Source organism: Beta vulgaris, chromosome 2 (genome assembly GCF_026745355.1).
Source record: "Beta vulgaris subsp. vulgaris cultivar EL10 chromosome 2, EL10.2, whole genome shotgun sequence".
NCBI classification, from domain to species: domain Eukaryota; kingdom Viridiplantae; phylum Streptophyta; class Magnoliopsida; order Caryophyllales; family Amaranthaceae; genus Beta; species Beta vulgaris.
Window position 1 is genome coordinate 27,150,246 of NC_079203.1, and position 24,334 is coordinate 27,174,579.

Below are 24,334 nucleotides of genomic sequence, written 5' to 3' on the forward strand. Positions count from 1 at the left end.
TCCCTTCATCGGAGACACCTTCAACAGCACCTTATCCCCAACGGTGAAAGAAATAGGCTTCCGACGCAAGTCTGCATAAGACCTCTGCCTATCTTGAGCAGCCTTCATTCTAGCCTGAATCACCTTTACTTGCTCAACAGTATCTTGGATCAAGTCTGGTCCCAACACCAACGAGTCACTTATGTCGCTCCAACAAGTGGACTACGACATTTCGCCCATACAAGGCCTCATAAGGAGCCATCTGAATGCTAGCTGGTAACTGTTGTTGTAAGAGAACTCCACCAAGTTCAATGACTTCAACCAAGACTCTTGAAATTCCAAAGCACAAGCACGGAGCAATATCCTCCAGAGTCTGAAAGTCCTCTCTGTCTGCCCATCCGTAGCAGCATGGAAAGCGGTACCCAATTTCAACTTAGTACCAAATGCTTCTTGCAGAGCAATCCAGAAATGAGACAAGAATCTAGGGTCACGATCAGATACTATATCCTTCGGAACACCGTGCAACCGAATGATTTCATTAGCCTAGGCTTCCGCTAACTCTTCCATAGACCAAGTATTCTTCATCGGAATAAACCGAGCTACCTTAGTCAATCGGTCCACAATCACCCACACCGCATTCTTACCACCAGCAGCTCTCGGAAGACCCATAAAAAAGTCCATCGAGATAGAATCGAATTTCCATGCGGGAATCGGCAATGGTTGTAGCAAACGACCCGGTCTCTGATGCTCGATCTTAATCTTTTGACACACCAGACACTGGCCACAAATTCGGCCACTTCCTCTTCATGCAAGAGCCACCAGAAATTAGCCTTGAGATCCTATGTAAAGCTTATCACACCCCAGGATGAATGAAGTAGGAGTACAATGAGCTTCTTCGAGAATCTTCTTCTTAAGCTCCAAGTCATTAGGCACACACCAACGACTCATAAACTTTAGACCTCCCTCGGAATCGATTTGCTTCTCTCGCAACTCTTGGAACAAGGCAGGCTCGGCACTCATAGCACAGAGAGTTTCCACCGAACCCCGAGGAACCACCTCGCTTTTAAGCTTCCGAAATTCATCACATAAGTCTCTCGGCGGAACTCTAACCGCATTAAGAGAATGCTTCGACTTACGGCTGAGAGCTTCTGCAACCACATTAGCTTTGCCCTCATGGTAATCAAGCAGCAGATCGTAATCCTTGATCAGCTCCAATCATCTTCTCTGCCTCATATTCAAGTGTCTTTGAGTGAAGATATACTTGAGACTTTTGTGGTCGGTAAACACCCTACACGAAACCCCATACAGATAGTGTCGCCAGATTTTAAGAGCGAACACCACAGCAGCCAACTCCAAATCATGAGTAGGGTAATTCTTTTCATTCACCTTCAACTGCCTAGATGCATACGCCACCACCTTCCCTTGTTGCATAAGAACATACACAACCCAATCCAAGCTTCGATGCGTCACTATATACTTCAAACCCAACCCCTTCAGTAGGCAAGGTCAGAACGGGAGCGGTGGTGAGGCACTTCTTCAATTCTTAGAATGCTTTTTCACACTCTTCAGACCACAAGAACTTACTCTCCTTCTTCATCAATTTAGTTAACGGCTGAGCTATCCTTGAGAGGTCCTTGACAAACCTTTGATAGTAACCAGCAAGACCAAGGAAACTCCGGATCTCGGAAATATTCTTAGGACTCTCCCATTCCACCACAGCTCTAACCTTAGAAGGATCTACCATAACTCCATCCTTACTGATAACATGGCCTAGGAACGACACCTCCTTCAGCCAGAACTCACACTTGGAGAACTTTGCAAACCATTTCTGTTGCCTCAGAATACCCAAGATCAACCTCAGATGCCTGTCATGCTCTTCTTCATTCTTAGAGTACACCAAGATATCGTCGATTAAAACGACTCCACACGAATCCAGGAACTCATGGAAAGAGCGGTTCATCTGATCCATAAATACAGCAGGGGCATTAGTCAGACTGAAGGGCATGACAACAAACTCATAGTGCCCATATCTTGTTCGGAAAGCGGTCTTAGGAATATCCTCCTTCTTCACCGGAATCTGGTGATAACCTGACCTCAGGTCAATCTTTGAAAATACACCTGCACCCTTTAGCTGGTCAAACAGATCCTCAATGCGGGGCAAGGGATACCGATTCTTGATAGTCACCTTGTTCAATTCCCGATAATCGATGCAAAGCCGCATACTCCCATCTTTCTTTTTGACAAACAGAACAGGAGCACCCCACGGCGAGACACTTGGCCTAATAAATCCCTTATCAATCAATTCTTGCAACTGAGTCTTCAACTCTTGCAACTCAGCAGGCGCCATTCTATACGGGGCCTTTGACAGAGGAGCAGTACCAGGAGTCAAGTCAATGCTGAACTCAACTTCTCTTTCAGGAGGGATACCCGGTAACTCATCAGGAAATATGTCCGGATACTCACGGACAACAAGAATGTCCTCTAATTTCACCTCTTGGGTCAAATATTTCACCATACAGAGGAACACTTGCTCCCCTTTCCGACGGAGCCTTTGCATTTTGGGAGCATAAACGATCTTTACTCCCTTCTTCAACACCACCCCACTATAGGATACACGCTTGCCACAAGGACTACGAAGAGTCACTTTTTGATCGCGGCAATGAATCTGAGCACGATACTTGAACAACCAATCCATGCCCAAAATAACATCAAACTCGACCATGGAGAATGCCTTGAGATCGGCAGGTAGCTCAATACCCAACACAGAGATAGGCACTCCACAATACTCGGCCAAACAAGGGTAATTCTCACCGGAAGGTAGAGAAATAAGAGTTCGAATAGGAGAACTCGAAGTCAAATTAGCTTTCTTGGCAAACGATTTAGACACACAAGACACAAAAGCACCAGAATCAAACAATACAGAAGCAGGAACAGAATTAACAAGAAAGGTACCAGAGATGACGTCGGGATGAACATCGGCGTTGGAATGAGTCATACTGTAAACCCGATTCTTTGGCGGAGCAGATTGACTAGGAGGAACAATGGGGCTTAGCTGTAGCCCTCGGATTCTTGGGACACTCATAACTCTTGTGACCCGCCTCTCTACAATAGAAGCAAACAATAGCAGCACCCTCACAATCCTTTCCCGGATGTAAAGGTTTCTCACACCTTCGACACTTGGACGGATCAGAACCCTACCTAGAACCGGAGCCTTGGTATCCACCATGGAAACTCGGCTCAAACCTCGGCTTCTTGGCCGGACCAGGAGCAACAGACGGAAAAGGCTTCCTCATAGATGCGGCCTTAACAGCTTCTTCCTCTCTCACTGATGCATGAACACTGAGGGCCATCTCCTAAGCAGCTTGAAAAGTGGTAACCCCCGAACACAGCACCAAGGTCCTTACCCTCGGATTCATCTTCTTTATATACCTCTTAACCCTCTCAGCTTCGGTGGGAGTGACAGTACCAGCAAATTCAGACAGCTCCGTAAAGTGGTCGGTGTACTTCTGGATGTCCATACTCCGTTGAGTCAGAGATAGAAATTCTTCCTGCTTTTGCCAGCGCAACTCATCAGGGTCGAATCTCTCTTTCAGCTTGGCGGAGAACTGAGTCCACCCAAAACCAGCTTTAGCCATACACACATCCTTCACCGTACTCCACCAATTATCCGCCTCTTTCTTCAGATAGTACTTCCAAATCGGTTCCATTTTGGCAGCAGAGCAGTTTCTTGCCGTGAATATCTTCTCCATCTCCCTTAGCCAATTTTCCAGAGCCACAGGATCAGCAACACCATCATAAGTAGGGGGCCTGTGACGATCAAACCGGTCGAAAGCAGACTGCCCACTACCCGAAGAAACAGCCCTATTAGCCAGAGAGATGAAAGCATTTTCCAGGCTTACACGACGACGACGCGCAGCTTCCTTTCTAGCGGCTAACTGTTGTCGTGGAGGCATACTACAAAACAGAAACTATCACATTACTCTATGAAAATCACATAAACAAGCATTAAATCAATACACATAGTAAACAAAATGTTTCCCTAGGATTACTTCCTACCCAGGTAACTCTCATACACTCTAGACTTGAAATCTAAGACACTAGTAATCCTAGTCACAAGTCTACTCAACTTCTGGAAAATAATAGCATCCTAAACAGAGCTTCTGGAACGTTTTGCTCTGATACCAACTGTAACATCCCGTCCAAAATCAAGAAGAACATAGCCTTAAGATAAGGAAATAGGTATAGATAATGGCAGCGGAAATTCAAAGAGACGGAGACGCCACTCTATGGAGTAGAACAAAACTAAAATACAATGCCGTCATAGGTAAAAGTCAACTCCAGTACATATAATAAAAAGGGAAGATGAGGTCCCATACCCTCATTCTTCAACAAGTCTCAAAGAGTCGTAACACCACCAAGAAAATCTTAAAATCATAGAGTAAACAAAACTAAGACAACTGAAATCCATAGTTCCAATACATAAGTCAAAACTAGAATTAGCTAGTTAAACCAACTAAGTATCTAATCCTGAGTCCAGATTGAAATACTCATCCACTAGGACAAGCTCCCTTTCTTTGCTCACACGGGGAACACACACACCCCCGAGCCAGTCTAGAACCACTCTAAACAGCGTCACCATCTGCACAAAGATACAACAATTTCCACAATCAGTGGGGAGTAACTAGCAGTTCTCCCAGCTCAAATAGAAACAGATAAGAGCTTAAATAATTAGAAACAACATCAGAAAACATAATACCAAATACCAACTCGCTATAAGATACCAACGACAACCATGTAACAAATGCGGTCAACGTTGCAAACAAATGCAACAAATGCGGTCCACAAGCTCAAGCATAACAGACCATACCGCCTGTGAGTAGACTCATTGGACCATGCCGCCCAAGGCCTACGTTTCATATTAGAGGAACCATACCGCCCTTTTCGAATAGCTATAATCTACGGATCATACCACCCGTAGTAACCGATGGACCATACCGCCCACGGTTTAGTAACCAAATCCTAGGACCATAACGCCCTTAGGTTATCGAGCATAAATTTCTAGGACCATACCGCCCTTAGCAATTCCACTCAAACTCCTTGAACCATACCGTTCATAGGATTTCCTAATGAAGACCTCTAGAACCATACCGTTCCTAGAGTTACTTTATCAACAACGTGCAATCATACAAGACAAGCACACATCAATCAAATCCAACATCAATAAGAACAAGACATGAGTGTAACTCAACAAATCATACCCAACAAGGTTCCCAAACGAGTTTGCTTAGCCAACACAAACAACCGGCACGTTTTAAGACTCAAAACCAAGGGTTACCCATCACATGAGGACACATACCCTTAACGTAATACTTAAACCACCCAAATACTACTCAAACTTCCTTAGCAAACTTACTTAAGACCAACCAAGCCAAGACACACAAGCTCTAAACCCAAAACAAGAAATAAAGACACCATATCACGACCCAGGGCAGACCACCCGTCGCGAGGTGCGACGAGGCTCGCGGGTCGCGACTGGCAGCCGTCGCGAGTCGCGACGAGGCTCGCGAGTCGCGAGCAGCCTTCTGCCGTGGCTTGCGAGCTTCGTTCGCTTGCCCCCGAAACTCCTCCGAGGCTTGCTCCAGCCATCCCCTTCTACTCCAGCCTCCCTTTACACCAACACTTACACCAAAACAACCTCGTAACGACCATGACTCACCAACAACAACCCAACAACAACAACAACTCCATCAACAACAAAATGACAACAACAATAACTCCATCACCAACACCCACAACAACGACAATAACAACGACAACAATCTCCAATACCAACAATGACAATAACAACAACATAACAACACAATAACAACAACGACAAATAATAAATCCAACAACAAAATAACAACAATAACAATATGGAACTTTAACCATACAATCTTCTAAGTTCTTCCTAACATGATACTACATTCTCTAACGTATTTCTAACAACCTAAGCTCAATATCTATACTCTACCGAACTAGAATAACGCTAGTTACCTTTTCCTTGAATGTTGAAGACTCTTATTTTGCACTGCTCTGTTCCGACTCTGATTCGCAGTGATCAGAAGCTCGGAATCCAAATCGCTCTGTTCAAAGTAAAGAACAGGATGTCATAAACGTTATGTCCAAATTTGAAGACTATCCAACGGTTAGCTCTCCGGCTACAGTTATTTTCGTAAAGGTGCGACAGGGAACAAAACCGGATGACTCGTCTGATTGCAACGAAAACTGCAGTCTCGTCTTCCCCTTTCTTCAAAAAACAATTGTACCACGAGCAAGATCTTTCCGAGTAGATAGATTTTTACTACTCACACGCTCAATTCGGATAAGAAACGAAGGAGATATGATGCAAAGAAAATGGGTGTGCAGAAATGGACGAAAACCGAGAAGAGAGAAGAACTCTTTCTCTTCCTCTCTAATGGTTGGACGAGAATGGGGTGTGAAATGGAGTCACAAAGACCAAGGGTTGCTGATTTTATTTTCAGAAAAATGAAGGTGAAAGGGTGATGATTAAAAGGGCAATAAGAAGGGTGAATGAAGAGATGACCTTTGGTTATCGCAACGTTACAAGAGGAACTTAAAAAATCTGTCCAAGCTCTTCATATAACATGGCTATATCAGAATTTTCGGACCTCCCTAAACAAATAACAAAATGTACGAACGCTAACAATAGTACAATGTACATTTTCCGGCATCACGTAAACGTTCAAGACTAATATGTATAAGTATATGTTTTCCACACTAAAAATTATTATTACACATCTAACATGTAATTTATTGCATCTTTGGTGAATTTTAGTGTCCGGTACAAGAAGGTGGACTTGCGTGTGGGTATTACGTCATGAGGTTCATGCTCGATATCATCAACTGTTGCAAAGATGTTGTTGATCTTGGAAAGGTATGTAACTTTTAGGTTTCCAATTCTTGTTTGTTGTATTTCCGGCCTATTTTGGCCTTTTCGCTCCCAAAATGTTGTTATGAAGCGATTTAACCTCAATTTCTCTTTGAACATGATCATATGGGGCATATTATAACTAGTATGTAGATTCTTAGGCTTTAATTTGTTGTTGGTTGCATTTTGGGAACGAAAAGGCCATTTCCGGCCTATTTTGGCCTTTTCGCTCCCAAAATGTATTATGAAGTGATTTAACCCAAATTCTCTTTGAACATGATTATATGAGGCATATTATAACTAGTATGTAGATTCTTAGGCTTTAATTTGTTGTTGGTTGCATTTCGGGAACGAAAAGGCCATTTCCGGCCTATTTTGGCCTATTTTGGCCTTTTCCTCCCAAAATGTACTTATGAAGTGATTTAACCCCAAATTCTCTTTGAACATGATTATATGAGGCATATATAACTAGTATGTAGATTCTTAGGCTTATTTTTGTTGGTTGCATTTCGGGAACGAAAAGGCCATTTCCGGCCTATTTTGGCTTTTTCGCTCCCAAAATGTACTTATAAGTGATTTAACCCAAATTTCTTTGAACATGATTATATGAGGCATATTATAACTAGTATGTAGATTCTTAGGCTTTAATTTGTTGTTGGTTGCATTTCGGGAACGAAAAGGCCATTTCCGGCCTATTTTGGCCTTTTTTGGCCTTTTCGCTCCCAAAATGTACTTATGAAGTGATTTAACCCCAAATTCTCTTTGAATATGATTATATGAGATAATATAACTAGTATGTAGATTCTTAGGCTTAATTTGTTGTTGGTTGCATTTCGGGAACGAAAAGGCCATTTCCGGCCTATTTTGGCCTTTTTCGCTCCCAAAATGTATTATTAAGTATTTAACCCAAATTCTCTTGAACATGATTATATGAGATATATTATAACTAGTGTGTAGACTTTTAGGCTTGCATTTGATTTTGATTCCATTTCGGGAAGATATGTCATTTTTAGAAGTACTAACTACGGTAAAATGATTGACTTTTTGTATATGTTTATTCCTTGGTTGTTTTGCAAGGTTTATGCGATTCCATACCACGTTTGAGGAACTTCACCAAAGAAGAAATTGACGAAGTTCGGGATAAGTTGGCGTCCACATTACCGATGATTGCATAGGATGAGATTTAGCTCCAACAATGTACTAGTTTCTATCACCTATGTACACTTTTTACATTATTATTAATATATTTGAAGTTAATTATTACCTTTTCCACTTGTCATATATTATCGTATTGCAATTTGCATTTTTTTTTGTCCAAGGGAGGTTTTGGGTGGGGGTGGGGCTGGTGTGTGGGTGCAGGCTGTGCTGCTGTGTATGTGCAGGCTGTGTGCACGCTAAAAAAAAAAAATTATAGTGAAGGGCTGCGCTAGTTTAAACTAGCGCAGCCCTTCTAATAAGAAGGGTTGCGCTAGTTTAAACTAGCGCAGCCCTTCTAAGAAGAAGGGTTGCGCTAGTTCTTCACTAGCGCAGCCCTTCTTCTTAGAAGGGCTGCGCTTGTGAAGAAGGCGCAGCCCTTCTAGCTTAGAAGGGCTGCGCTTTTTACAAAAAAGCGCAGCCCTTCCTTGTGAAGGGCTGCGCTTTTCTAGCGCAGCCCTACTTGAATACTGAAGGGCTGCGATGGAAAGGGCTGCCCTCAAAAAGCGCAGCCCTACATGCCATTTTCAGCGCAGCCCTACTGCTTTTTTCCACTAGTGGTACAATGTACATTTTCCGGCATCACGTAAACGTTCAAGAATAATATGTATAAGTATATGTTTTCCACACTAAAAATTATTATTACCAACGTAATAAAAATATACACGTAATATACTATCACAGTATACACTCGGCACACGCAAAAGTACTACATTGTCCGTTTTATAAGAACAATGCAGACAACTACATAATACGACTAACACAATGCCACATAAATAAGACGCACATTATAACCTTTCCACAAAGTCAATTAAAATAATGTAGGTGTAAATATACATATATATACTTTCCGAAAAATAATTTGATAGAAATATAATTTATCACATCAGATAATAATAATTAACACGCGAAAATTTCAGAGAAATTTCGGAGTGTTACAAATTGGGGTAGTTATAGTGGTGATAAGATGATGCAGAGTATATGGAGGAGGCTTAAGGAAATTAAGACTCACATTAAGAGATTGCATAAAAGGGATTTTGCTCACTTATCTAGTCAAATTGAACATGCTAGGCAAGATCTCAATGACACTCAAAATGCTTTAAAGCTTCAGCAATCTGATGATCAGCTTACAGCTCTAGAGCAAACTCACTATCTTGCTCTCCAGAAGCTTTTGTCTATTGAAGAATCAGCAATTAGACAAAAATCTATAATAACTTGGCTGCAACAAGGGGATGCTAAGACTTAGGTTTTCTTTCAAGCTATGAAGGAAAGATATAACCAAAATAGCATTGACATTCTTTATGATTCTCAGGGAAGACAGCTGATTAAATCTTGTGACATTCAAGAAGAAATTATTGGGTTATATCAGCAACTTCTTGGATCTTCAAATCCTTCTTTACCCCAGATTGATGTTAATTTGGTGAGAAGTGGAATGCAGGTTTCACAAAATCCTGCTAGGGAGTTAATCAGAGATGTTACCCCTAAGGACATTGATGATACTTTGAGCTCAATCGATGATAACAAAGCCCCTGACATTGATGGCTTTAATAGTTTTTTCTTCAAAAAAGCTTGCCATATTATTAGGCATGATATCTACAAAGTTATTACTCATTTCTTTAACACTGGGGAGCTCTATTCTGCTATCAATTGCACTATGACAAGTTTGGTTCCCAAAGTTCATAATCCTACATATGTGAAGGATTTCAGACCTATTGCCTGCTGTTCAGTGCTTTACAAGATCGTTGCTAAGATTCTCACAAGAAGAATACAAAATATGATTAATGAGGTGATTGATCTTGCCTAAGCTGGGTTCATGCCAGGGAGAAATATCTCTGATAACATTCTGCTGGCAACTGAGCTTATCAAAGGGTATAAAACAAAACATATCTCTCCCAGATGTATGATGAAAGTTGACCTCAAGAAGGCCTATGATTCTATTGAGTGGCCTTTTCTCCAAATGATGATGAATGAACTAGGTTTCCTTTCTAGATTCATCAAGTGGGTTATGGCTTGTGTATCTTCTGTGTCCTTCTCTATTTTGATCAATGGGGTTCCTTGTAAGCCTTTTAAAGCCAAGAAGGGCTTGAGACAAGGGGATTCAATGTCCCCCTTTCTATTTGCAATAGGCATGGAATACCTCTCTAGATGTCTGGGTAATCTGAAACAAATCCCAGACTTCAATTTCCATCCTAGATGTGAGAGACTATACATAACTCATCTGATGTTTGTAGATGATCTCTTGATGTTTGCTAGAGCAGATGCTAGCTCTTTGCAGCTAATGTTTGATGCTTTCACTTCATTCTCTCATGCTTCTGGATTGGTAGCTAACCTTGTTAAAAGTAACATGTACATAGCAGGGGTTACAAAAGGAGAAAGGAGTACTTTGCAGCTTATTATTCAGATGCCTATGAGATCTTTCCCTTTTAAATATCTTGGGGTTCCCCTCACTACCAGGAAATTCTATTATCAAGAGTGCAAGCCACTTATTGAAAAAACTGTTGCCAAAGTCAGATCTTGGGCAGTCAAAAACATCTTATATGCTGCTAGGCTGCAACTTGTAAGCTCTGTTTTACAAGGTTTCCAACTTTACTGGTGCCAAATTTTTATCCTACCTAAGAAGGTCTTGAAAGAGATTCAAGGTGTTTGCAGAAATTACTTGTGGAGTGGACAGAGTGAAGGCAGGAGAGCTCTTGTTGCTTGGGATAAGCTTTGCATGAAGAAAGCTTGTGGAGGCTGGAATTTAAAAGACCTTGTTACTTGGAACAAAGCAGTAGTGGCTAAGCATCTATGGGCTATCACTAAGAAACAAGATAGGCTATGGATTAAGTGGATACATGCCTACTATATAAAGCAGAATAATCTGCTTACTATGCCCATCCCTACTAGGCTCTCTTGGGCTTTGAAGAAAATTTGGGCTAGTAGAGTCATCTTAATGGATCACCAACCTCAGCAATTTCTAACTGTTGAGCACTTTTCCATCAAAAAGCTGTATCAGACTATGAGGGGTGAGCAACCTATAATTCAGTGGAAAAGAGTTATCTGTGATAACAGGGCTAGTCCTAAGGCATTATTTATAAGTTGGCTGATGCTTCATGGTAGATTGTCAACTAAGAGCGGACTTTGTGAATGGGGGGTGCTGGAAGACAGTACATGTGTAATGTGTTCAAATGCTAGTGAAACTAGCTCTCATTTATTCTTTGATTGCCCAGCCTTCAATCAGTTATGGCAAATGTATCTCAATCAGATTGGTATGGCTAATCAGTTCAGATTAATAGCAGGATAGGTCCAAGCCCTTGCTGCTGCTACTCATAGAAAGAAACCTCACAACCAACTGTTACTGATGCTCTATGCAGAAACAGTTTATCATATATGGCAGCAACGCAATCAAGTTGTTTTTGGGAAGGATTGCCTATCACCTAGGCAAAGCTTTAAACAGATTGTATTTAAGGCAGCTTTTAGATGTAATGATGTTCTTAGGCAGATGCTTATTGTATGAGTTTATTGCTTAGATGATGTGTATGGCTGGATTATGATTGGTTTCTCCAAACCCTTACTAGAAGGTGGGGGAGTTTCCTTTCTTTTTTGTTAAGCCCTTGTAGCTCCTTTTGGTTGTACCTTTTTTTTTGGTTATCAATAACAACTTTGAATTGCCAAAAAAGAAAAATATTGATTAGACTCAGAGCTCTTAGACTTAAACATGCATTCGCAAGAAAAACATCAGTAGTTGTTCAGACTTTTTTCTAAGTCATTAGGGTGAAAAGAAGTAAAGTGCTTTGAATACACTCACATCCAAACCACTTCTGGTCTGTCACCACTAACAAGGCACTCAGCCTTGTTCTAGTTGCTGCAACACACACAGGTTGTAACACCAGACCTGCTTCCCCCCTAAGAGTAGGCCGGTGGAAAAAAAAAATCACAGAACTTCACACCTGCTTCCCCTTTTTGGCATCATCAAAATAAATCAAGGGTACTATCAAAGGAACAAAACACAAGTAGTAGATAACTATTAAGTCAAGCTAAATAGGCAGCTCTAACAGCATTCTAGGGATGCTAATGCTACCACAGTTCCTGCAGAGTACCAAAAGCTACTTATCCTAAATAAGAGTTATTACAGACCAGTAGTAGACCAAATTACATACGATCAAATGTTTTTGTAATTTGGGAAAGGGGGCAACCAGAGATAAAGTTCAATAAAAGAGAGGGGTTAGCAGCAAAATAGAATAAGAAAAGAAAAAATCAATCAGCTCCAGAGTCGTTTTCAGTCCCATCATCTTCTTCCTCCTCCTCTGAAACATCTTCTTCGTTTTCTTCCTCCTCCTCTTCTTCTTTCTCTTCCTCCTCCTCTTCTTCTTTCTCCTCGGAAACCAGTTCATCATCATCTTCATCACCAGCAGCATGGGATGACTCTGCCTTTGCCTCAGAATCCTCTCGACCCTTAATAACATCTTTGTCAAGGCGAACCTCAACTCTCCTGTAGGATTCTTGAAGAGCAGTGCAAAGTTGAGTAACACTATTCAGCATATTCTGCATCATCTAGTTCTGGTCACTCAACTGTTTCACCAAGGCATAAGTAGCCTGAACTAATTCCGTACTGGTCCCTTCACCAACAGCAGCACCCTTTGCTTCACTTTTCATTTTTAGAACACCACCTGCATATGACATGCCCTTCTGACCTATAATCTGATTCGTAAGGTGAGACATGGTGCCATAGTCTCCCACCATACGAATTTTCCAATGAGTGAATACCAAGGTCAGCCATCCTCCATAGGGCAGTGCATGCTTAGCCCACACAGCAGATCATGTGACCCAATATCATAGCAGGGAGGTTGGCTGGAATGTGTTCCATGAGACAATATATGAGAACACTATCCATCAACCGGACACTCATGCGGCCTTGTGCTCTGGGAAACACAATCTTTGAGGCTATAGTATGAAAGATTCTCATGATGGGGTCCCTTAAGTGGTCAATGGTGTACCCCTGCTTAGGGTCAGGTGGACCAGTGAACAACCTGGTCTGGATCTGTTCTGCTGTGAGGCCGTTAACTGTGGGCCAGTTCTCCCTTGAGTACTCATCAAGTCCCTTGTTTGGGACTTTCAGAATTTCAGCCAAAATCTTTTCAGATAGATTAATGGGAGTGCCCTTAACAAAAGCAAAATAGGACCCATCGTCCTTAGTATGCAGATGTTCATAAAATTCCTCAACTAAAGGCATAAACACATCAAGTTCTTTGGCAAATAACACAGACCATTTCTGAAAGTCTAAAGCTTCCTTAACCTCATGCAAGAATTTCTGAGCAACCCAACTCTTTGCAACAGAAAAACCAACCAGAATAGACCTATCCCTTAAATTATACAAAGGCTCGGGAGTGATAGACTTACTTTTCTTGGGTTTAGAACCCTCGGCAGCAACAATAGCAGGCAACTTCCTCTTTTTGTCGGCTGGGAACAGTTCTGGGTCTGGTTCCTACACAATCTCCTTGCCTTTGGAAGATTCAGCACCCTTCCTAGCAACCGTCTTTATCCTTGTGCCCTTGCTAGCCACAGCCTTAACACCTCCTTCTTAGAAACTTCCCCCTCAACATCAGCACCTTCCTTCTTCTTTAATTTCTCCACTGGTTTGGGTTTGATTGTAGGGGTAGAGATTTTGGCCTTGGTGGTTTTGACTGCTGTTTTGTGGGAATGGGTTTGGTAACCGTCTTCTCAACAGACTTAACCGCTTTTGATGGCGGTTTCTTGGCGGCAACCTTCTTTGCCTTTTCAACTACAACCTCCTCCTTCTCAATTACTTCTTCCTCCATCTTGATTTTCCGGTTCAGACTCACCCACCGGCTCCGACTCCTTTTCAGATTCTGACTCCTCATCTTCTCCGACTCCTCTGGCTTAGACTCCTCAACCGTTTTGGTGAGGGAGCCTTTATTTTGGTGGACAGGCTTTTTGGGAGTGGTGGTTTTTGTAACTTTGGGAGTGGCGGTTTTGGTGATTTTGGCGGTTGATTTTGGAATTACCGCTTTGTGGTGGTAGATTTTGTGGTGGATTTGGGTAGTTTGTTTTGTAGTGGTGGATTTTGTGGTTGCTGGCTTCTTGGATTCCTTCGTATTAAAGGTCTTCTTCCTCATCTTCAACCTCTCCTCCACAATCGGATCCTCCAGGTTCAGCCACTTCCTTTGCTTTTTAGTTCAATTTCAGGAGATTCTTCAACCTCCTTTTCGACCAACCTAGTACTCTTCTTTTTGACATGATGAGACTGAATTCCCTGTTTTGAGACTTGAGAAAAGAGAAGAAAAACTTGAACAATTTGTGTTTCAAGAATTCGAGAAAGAAAAGATAGAAGAGAAATTAGGGTTTGATCGAGAGAAAAAATAAGAAAAAAAATCAGAAAATATGTGATCAAAGAGAATAAGAGAGAAATAAGGAAAGTATGATCACATGCAAGAATATATATAAGATGGTAAGAAAAAAAAATCAAACGGATATATCCGTTCTTCGCAAACTGCAGTTGCCTTAATTACAACCGTCACTTCATTTATTTTCCTAATTTGAAATTTGAAAAATAAACAATATTCAGAGAATAACCGCCTCAAGAATCTGGTTCCCAAGTGGTCTGCAACTGGTCTGTGCCAACTTACCTTTTTAAGACTTATGCTTAAGTACCCAAGTACTAAGATGATCAGTTCAGCATCGCATAAGAACTTTGTAAGCCCTAAAAGACAAAGAAAATGTAACAAAAAAAGAGATATATACACAAATTGACATCATTTGACTAGCCAAAGGGACAAGTCAAGACCTAAGAGCTCATTGTCTAATCTTAATCATACCCAACAAGGTACGAAGCTTGATGAACACTTCTCTGCTCAAAGGTTTTGTAAATATGTCAGCTATTGATCTTCTGACCTGCAAAACTCCAACTCAACATTACCTTTTTCAACATTGTCCCTTAGAAAATGATGCCTAATCTCAATATGCTTGGTTTTAGAATGCTGGACAGGATTTTTCGAAATATTGATTGCACTTGTGTTATCACATAAAATAGGAACACTTCCGAAACAGACCCCAAAATCCTTTAGTTGTGACTTTATCCACAAGAGTTGAGCACTGACAAAGCAGCAACAATGTACTCAGACTCAGCTGTGGATAATGCTACAGAATTTTGTTTCTTAGATCCCCATGAAATGAGACAAGAACCTAAGAAGTGGGCCATTCCAGAAGTATTCTTCCTGTCCACAATAAAACCAGCAAAGTCAGCATCTGTGTATCCAATGAGGCTCATGCTGCTGCCCTTTGGATACCACAAACACAAATCATCAGTACCATTGAGATATCTAAGAATCCTTTTAACAGCCTTTAGGTGAGATTCTTTAGGGTTGCTTTGAAATCTCGCACACAACCCTACTGAAAACACTATATCTGGCCTACTGGCTGTTAAGTAAAGCAATGAGCCAATCATACCTCTGTATAGCGTGCCCTCAACATCCTTTCCCTTCTCATCAAGGCTCAATTTTGTAGAAGTTGGAATAGGTGTTTCATAGGACTTGCTATCTTGCAGACCATACCTCTTCAGCAGCTCCTTGAGGTATTTCTGTTGATGGATCATGATTCCATCTTTGGTTTGCTTGATTTGAAGCCAAGGAAGAATCCAAGTTCTCCCATCATACTCATCTCAAATTCGCTCTTCATCAAATCTGCAAACTCATACACAAATCAGGATTAGTAGCTCCAAACAAAATATCATCAACATATATTTGGACCACTAACAGATCAGTTCCCTTTCTTTCAAGAATAGTGTCTTGTCAACTGATCCTCTCTTATAGCCATTTTCTAAAAGAAAACTGGAAAGTCTCTCATACCAAGCTCTAGGAGCTTGTTTGAGACCATAAAGAGCTTTGTCGAGTTTAAAAACATGATTTGGCAAGTCACTATCCTCAAAACCAGGGGGTTGCTTTACATAAACATCTTCTTTCAAATAACTATTAAGAAGGCTGTCTTAACGTCCATTTGAAAGAGTTTAAAGTTCATTTGAGCAGCAAATGCAATTAATATCCTGATAGCTTCAAGCCTGGCTACTGGAGCAAAGGTTTCATCATAATCAATTCCTTCTTGTTGATTAAACCCTTGAACCACTAGCCTAGCTTTGTTTCTGACTATAATTCCTGAATCGTCCAATTTGTTCCTGAACACCCATTTAGTTCCAATAACAGACATGTTCTCCGTCCTGGGTTCAAGATGCCATACTTGATTTCTCTCTAAAGGATTGAGTTCATCTTGCATGGCTAGAACCCAATCTGGATCCGTTAAAGCAACCTTATAGTCAGTAGGTTCAACATTTGATAAGAAGGAATAGAATGCACAAAAGTTTTGCAAAGTAGAGTTCCTTGTCTGCACCCCCTTGTTAATATCACTAATGATTAGATCAGTGGGGTGAGAGGACTTGTACTTAAAAGATTTGTTCATATCAAATTTGCATTTGTGCCTTCTAATGTTGAACCTGTTCCTGTACTGGTTCCCCCTGTCTCATTGTTGTTTTGAGCAGGTGAACCAGTTTCCATAGTGGTCTCATCTGCATCATCTTCATGTGGATGAGCATCTGAGTCACTATCTCCTTCCCTTACCTCTTGAGCTACCTGATTCTGTGCTGGACCAGACTCTTCCTCTCTATGAGAGTGTGTGGTGAGCCTGGTTAGCACCTTCTTCATCCTTAGCCCTGTAAATTCAGCATACCAATTTCGAACTCATCAGCATCTTCAACCTGCACATGCTTGCTGAACATGTTAGTCTCATCAAACAAGACATGGATACTTTCTTCAACACACAAGGTTCTTTTATTGAAAACTTTGTATGCCTTGCTGTGTGAAGAGTATCCAACGAAAACAGCCTCATCACTCCTAGGATCAAACTTGTCCAAACTTGATTTACCATTGTTGTGTACAAAACATTTGCACCCAAAAATACGTAAATGTGTAATGTTTGGTTTTCTTCCCCTAAGGAGCTCATAAGGTGTTTTCTTCAGTAAAGGTCTCAACATTACTCATGTTCAAAATATAACACGCAGTACTCACAGCCTCAGCCCAGAAGTTTCGAGGAAGACCACTCTCTAGAAGCATTGTTCTTGCCATTTCTTCTAGAGTGCGATTTTTCCTTTCAACCACTCCATTTTGTTGTGGAGTTCTAGGAGCTGAAAAATTGTGAGATACACCATGATCATTACAGTAGGTTACGAAGCTGACATTGTCAAATTCAGAACCATGATCAGACCGGATAGAGACCAGTTGATGACTAATCTTGTTTTGGACTTGTTTTACCAGATAATTCAAATTCTTCAAAAGTTTCATTTTTAAACTTCAAAAAGATTGTCCAAGTGAAACGAGAATAATCATCAACTAACACAAACACATAACTATGACCATTTCGACTTTGCACCGCATGGGCCCACACAAGTCCATGTGTACAAGTTCGAAAGGTCTAGTTGTGCTTACAAACTTCTTTGGCTGAAAAGAGGACTTGACATGTTTACATTTAGCACATTCATGACAAATATGATCTGCAGCAAACTTGATGTTAGGTAAACCTGTCACCAAGTCTTGAGATCTCAGTTTATTTAGCAAAGAAAAACTTACATGTCCAAGTCTCTTATGCCACAGCCAATGATCATCCTTTATAACACTAAGACAAGTGGCACTGGTCTTTGGAATCTGACTTAAAAATGTTATGTAAACATTGTTATGTCGAAATCCCTTGCAGACCAGTTCCCTTGTTTCAGTGTTGACTATATGACAAAGATTGGTTTCAAATTCAACATGGTTTCCTTTGTCACATAGTTGAGAAATGCTCAAGAGGTTATGTTTCAAACCTTCTACATAGTAAACATCATTAATAGCTTGAGAAAGTGTCTTACCAACTTTACCTATACCTTTAATCAAACCTTTGCTATTGTCTCCAAAGGTGACACTTCCTCCTTCATAGGCTACGAGTGAGAGAAATTGACTTTTATCTCCTGACATGTGTCTTGAGCAACCACTGTCCAAATACCAGTATGGTTTGCTCTCACTCTAACCTGCAAAACAAATCAAGGTTTAGTTTTAGGAACCCAGATTTCTTGGGTTCCTTGTCCTTGAAACTGGTTTGACTCTGTCCTTTCTAACCCAGATTTGTTTTACATTGGTCTTCTTGTTTTATCATGTTTTCCATTGTTAGACCAATTGTGTGTGTGACCCTTCTGATAAAGGCATTGTGAACATGAGACTGATTTCTTTTATCATGTTTTTGCTTAGTCCAACAAGTATTAATAACATGACCATTCTTACCACAGTAGGTACATACGTGCATGTCCTTTGCAAACACGTACTTACCTCTCTTGAATTCAGAAATCCAAGTCTCATCTCTTCCCAACTTTGGTGGTGTTGGGAACTGGTTCCAGATACCCTAATCCAAACCTCTGACGATTACCAGGTTGTGAGTCAGAATGTTTAAAGTACTCTGAGCATCGAGCAACCTGTTCATCTGTCTCAAGCAGTCACTCAAATCCTGTTCCTTGGTTTCAAGTTTCTTAAGTTGAGCTTCATTAAATTCTGCAGCAATGGCAAGATCCAACTTTGCCTTATGAAGCTCATCCTTAAGTTTTGAAACCAGTTCTGGATCTGGTTCAGAAGTGGTCGCAATGTTCTTGCCTTTTCTTAGTTCATATAATTCGGATTGAAGATCACAGATCTTACCCTCATATTCCAAACATAAGTCTTCGACATTAACACTAGGACCACTTGTGCTAGCAAAAGAAGCTTTCAAATCCACATACTCATTGAACAATTCTTCCACATCATCAATTAGATAGTTATGAGCCAAAATTAAATCAGAATGTTCTAAAGTAAAGCTTTTCTGTTTGAGTAACTCGAAATTTATACCTTCAACTTCAGCCTCCTTGAGTTTACTAAATCCTCTATCATTATTTTGATAAAAATCAGTTTTTAAAAATCTGATTGAGGTCTTAGCATCTCAAGCTCAATGTTCTTCTGATCCAAACTTATTTCAAGCTCTGAAATTTTTTCTTTCAGTTCTGTACAAATAAGTTCAAGTTCAGCAGAACGGCTTTCACTTAGGTCTAAGTTTCGAGTTACTCTCTCAACTTCTTTTTGTTAGCTTTATAAGCAGCATTCCTTTAACATTTTGTTCAATAGCAGAATCAATAAAACCTAGTAACTCATCTCTATCACAATATCTCATTTGTTCTTGCATATTAGAGATAGTTACTGTTCTTCTCGGAAGAGCTGCTTCCTGCCATGAGCACACATGTGTCTTTTTCTCCAAACTGGTCTGCTTCTGGTCTATGTCTCCAATCAGAGCACAGTCACACACATTAGGGCTTCATCTTCCTCGCTTTCACCACCTGAATCAAATCACCCCAGGCGGCTAGCATAGCCCTCTTAGTCATTTTCTTCTCTCTTGTCCTCCTTTATCATTCTTCCATGCTGGACAATCCTTATCATGTGTCCAGTTTCTCCACATTTGAAGCAACCAGTGCTGAACTGGTCTTCTTCAAGTTGCCCTTGTTCTTCCAAGACTTCCCCTTGAACTGCGTTCTAAACTCCTCTCAAACCTCTTAGCCATGAGCCAATCTCATCGAGATCTTCATCATTTTCCTCACCTTTCAAAGCTAACCCACGACTTTTGGTTGTACTTTCCTCCTTTGAATCCACCAACATCTCATGAGTCATTAATGACCCAATAAGTTATTCCATGGCAGTCACCTTGGGCAGCCATTTACCTGTCAAACTTCTCAAGATCTTTCTCACCAAATCTTCATTAGTAAAGTCTTTTCCAAGAGATTTAAGTTCATTGATAATTGTCATGAAACGAGTAAACATATCTCTTATATTTTCATCTCGGTTCATATCAAAAGTTTCATATTTAGACAAGCATATCAACTTTAGATCTCCTGACTTCACTAGTGCCTTCATAGGCTAATTCTAAGGTTTCCCATATTTCCTTAGCAGTAGAGCATGCTAATATACGGCTTACCTATTATCAGCAATACCTTGTTGAAGTAGTGACATGGCCTTTGCATTCTTCTCGAAGGTCTTCAGATCTGTAGTAGTGTACTCACTCTCCTTCTTCTCTGTTCCATCTGAATTGTTAGCCACCTTCCTTGGTCCATTCCTGATGATCATCCAGCACTCATAGTCTGTGCCAATGATCAGATTTCTCATGCAATTCTTCCACCAAGGTAGTTGGTTCCATTGAACTTTGTTAGCCTTGATCCTCCGGGTCCACTGGTCATTTCTTGAGTAGTCATTATGTCCTCCTTCTCTAGGTGTTACCCTTTCAAGAAGTTAGGCTCTGATACCAATTGAAGTGCAAGAGACACTCAAGAGGGGGGTGAATTGAGTGTTTGTCCGAATGTTGTAACTTTTTTCGATTATAGTAAGAACAGTAAAAGAACAGTTCTCTAGCAGCGGAAATAAAAGCAATGAATAATCAACAACAGGATTTAACAAGGTTCGACTTCTAATAAGTCTACGTCATCCACTCACTCACTCACTCTTTTATTAATCAACTCGAATAACAAAAGAATTACACTCAATCACTTATGCACCTATGCACAAGATGATTCCCCAACTTCCACCTATGGAAGTTCACTCAACCACCTATGATGGTTCAAATGAAGTTGATCCCTGATCAACTTCCCCAGCAAACTGAACTCGCAGAATGCTCAAATACAATCGGTTTTTCTCTCAAAAACAAACAGCCTTACACGCTTAGAATGAGAGTGAATTAAGATCTATGTGGTATTCGGGTTTTTTGCGTAGATTTGAGAGTTCAAGAGATGAAGTGCTTTTGCTTGGAGTATTTTGAAAATGTGCGTCCAAAAGCTTAAGGGTTGTGTGTTAGCAAAACTCCTTAAATAAGCCTTTGGTAAGTAAATGTTTACATGATATTATGAGAGTATATTTTCCTAGAAAATATGGAAATTATTCCAAGGAAAATATACTCAGTATAATATCATATAACACACTTACCATAATTAAGAAATCTTGCTCACACAACAAACCATGCATCCGTGTATTTTGAAAATTAATTTTGCGCGGAAAGAAAACTTTCCTAAAATACGAATGCATGAAGTAAAACCTTGAGGACTGGTTCAGATCTGTTCCCAGACTGTTTCAATCAACCAAGTTTTACTTGTAGTTGTGTATGACAAGTAACCGAGATTTCTTGTCATCCACAACTAGCTCATCTCTCTAGTTTCAAACCTTATAGTGCATTCAAACCTTTATACCACTTACATTGCATCTAAGACCTAAATGCTACAACTTGATCTTGGTCTTCATGCAATTCTTCAAGACTTGGCTTCACTAGCTTCGTCTTTCTATCCATTGAACTCATACTTTGGCACCTATACATGTAAACAGAAACATGCATGCAATATAATAGTTCAATGTGGTTTGTCATCATTCAAAACTCAAAACAGGGAACATAACAGAAAGAAAGCGTGACTAAGAACTTTGTGCGTCCGCACTTCCTTAGTGCCCGCACACATTAGTGCGCCAGCACCTGACTTCGGTGCGCCCGCACCACCCTGTAGATTGAGTTCCTAGAAATCAGAAAGCTAGGTGCACCCGCACCAGCTCTAAGGTGTGCCTGCAACAGCTCTGAGCAGCGCCCGCAACAGATTTGAGGAGCGCCCGCACCCATTTCAACGGTGCACCTGCACCATGCTACAGTAACGTTGGTGCGCCTGCACCACTTCAAGGGTGCGCCCGCACCACTTATTTCTGTCAGAATTTTTTAAGGCTCGAGCCTAGTTAAAAGGAGTTGATTAGTTTTAAAATGGATGCTTTATTTTATGTTTGGATTATTAGGGTTTACATTAGAGAGAAAAACACCTTAGTTTTGTTTAAATTTTGTAGTAACTAGATTAAAGTTTGTGATTTCTACACATTGAAGGTACTTTTTATTCAATTAGTTTCAAAGTTTTCAGTTTTCATTCTCTCTTTTCTTGTTATTCTTTTTTCTTCCTTATTATTAGATCATTGTAGTTTCTTAATTGCTTTTTTATTAGCATTATTGTCCCTTGATCATGTTAAGCCCTAGATTACTTATAAAATTCATGTTTTTATGCTTAGAATCCATGATTAGTGAGTAGTTTTCTATCTAAGGTTAGGGTGAAAGTATGGATTAGGGTTTAAATGAATTGTTAATGTGATTGTGATGATCTAAAGATGATTATACATTTATCTTGGTGTCTTGAGGCCTTAGGAATAGATATTGATCACATTTATGCTTTGGTATTTTGATTTCAAATGTTCTTAATCGAATTTTGAACTCTTTTATCATCCCTATGAATCAACTTAATTTCCAGGCCAAGATATTGGGTAGAAATTAAGGGGTCCTTTAAGGGTTTTCCGTACTTCTAGAATCTCTTAATCGATTGACTAAAAACCATTTGACAGAGAATTTAGTTGGTTGATTAAGTGATTCTTCTTGAGGACCATTCGAGAGAGGACTCAAGTGTTTTAGAGGAAAACTAAACCTTGCATAAAAGTCGCCTTTGAATCACAATTGCATTAATGATCGTTGATTCGCTTTGATCCATACTAGTAACCTTAACTCTAGTGTCTTCCTTGTTGATATTTTCATCTCGTATTATTTGCTAGATATTTGATAGTAGCTAGTCGTTGTTGTTACAAAAATCATTCAAAACCCCAAAAATCCCTCAATTAGGTAATTTAGACTTGATAGACTTTGATTAATCCCATTTTTCCTGTGTATCGACCCTTGACTTGCCTTTACTATGTTCTTAGTAATTGCTTGTTAGGTTTTATAAATATTGTTTGAAAAGCGATTTTTGATGCCTTAACTAACGACACACTAAAAATCTCTTATTAATAGGCGCCGGTCACTAGAGGAGGTGTTTAGGGTTTCTCAAATTTTCTCTTTTGTGAAAAGAAACTGCTTAATGAAGTAATTTCTAAACCTTAATATTATATCGTATGCATAATTGAAGAATCTTAGGCAAGTCAGAAGAATTAATTCCCCTAATATTTCCTCTCATGGCCAGCCAACCCAATCTTAGTGCCTGTTCTCCCCAACTTATTTTCAGTTCATTTCAGCTCCAATCAGTTCAGTTCAGCTCAGCTCCAATCAGTTCAGTTCAGCTCCAATCAGTTCAGTTCAGCTCCATTCTTTTATAACCATTTTGTTAAATATTATTATTATGTCGATATAATTATTTTACTAATTACTATTATTATTATTATTATTATTATTATTATTATTATTATTATTATTATTATTATTATTATTATTATTTATTTATTTATTTTTATATCATTACTATTAAGTATTATTATTATTATTGTTGTTGTTGTTGTTGTTGTTGTTGTTGTTGTTGTTGTTTCTATATATTATTTTGTTTATTATAGCTTTACTCATTATTATTACTATTATTATTAGGAGGAACATGGTTTAGGTTAAAGCACAAATAAACCTGCGTTTTTAGCTCATAAACCAATCAAATCGCGTCAAAACGGTTTATGATGTAATTTTTGCGGTCCAACCCAATCATTATTTTAATTACTAAATAGTATATTATTAAATAGTAATATTAATTTACTTCTTAGATATTATTGTTATTATATATCATCATCAAGTATTAATATATTAATACAAATAATATAAAATAATTATTATTAATTATCATCATTATCATTAATTTTTATTATTAATAATTTATGATTATTAATATTATTTATTTATAACTATAATTTAAAAATATCCATAATACTATTATTATTATTCTTCATTATTATTACTTATCATTATAATTATTATTTAATATTCATATTATTATTGTTTAAATATTATTTATATATTTATTACATTCAGTTTAATTCAATTTAATTTAATTTAATTCAATTCAATTCAATTCAATTCAATTCAATTCAATTCAATTCAATTCAATTCAATTCAATTCAATTCAATTCAATTCAATTCAATTCAATTCATTCAATTCAATTCAATTCAATTCAATTCAATTCAATTCAATTCAATTCAATTCAATTCAGTTCAGTTCAGTTCAGTTCAGTTCAGTTCAGTTCAGTTCAGTTCAGTTCAGTTTAGTTCAGTTCAGTTTAGTTCAGTTCAGTTCAGTTCAGCTCCTATTAGTTCAGTTCAGTTCAGTTCACCTCCAATCAGTTCAGTGCAGTTCAGTTCAGTTGTTTTATGCCGAAGAGAACAGGCCCT

At 39.4% G+C, this 24,334-nt stretch overlaps 1 protein-coding gene across 1 annotated transcript; it reads right to left on the reverse strand.

Moving 5' to 3' along the window:
- Positions 1-3,332: 3,332 nt before the first annotated feature.
- LOC104906143 (uncharacterized) lies at positions 3,333-3,932 on the reverse strand. Its single transcript, XM_010694859.1, has one exon. The coding sequence runs from the start codon at positions 3,930-3,932 to the stop codon at positions 3,333-3,335; it is 600 nt and encodes a 199-aa protein (XP_010693161.1).
- Between the last annotated feature and the right edge of the window lie 20,402 nt (positions 3,933-24,334).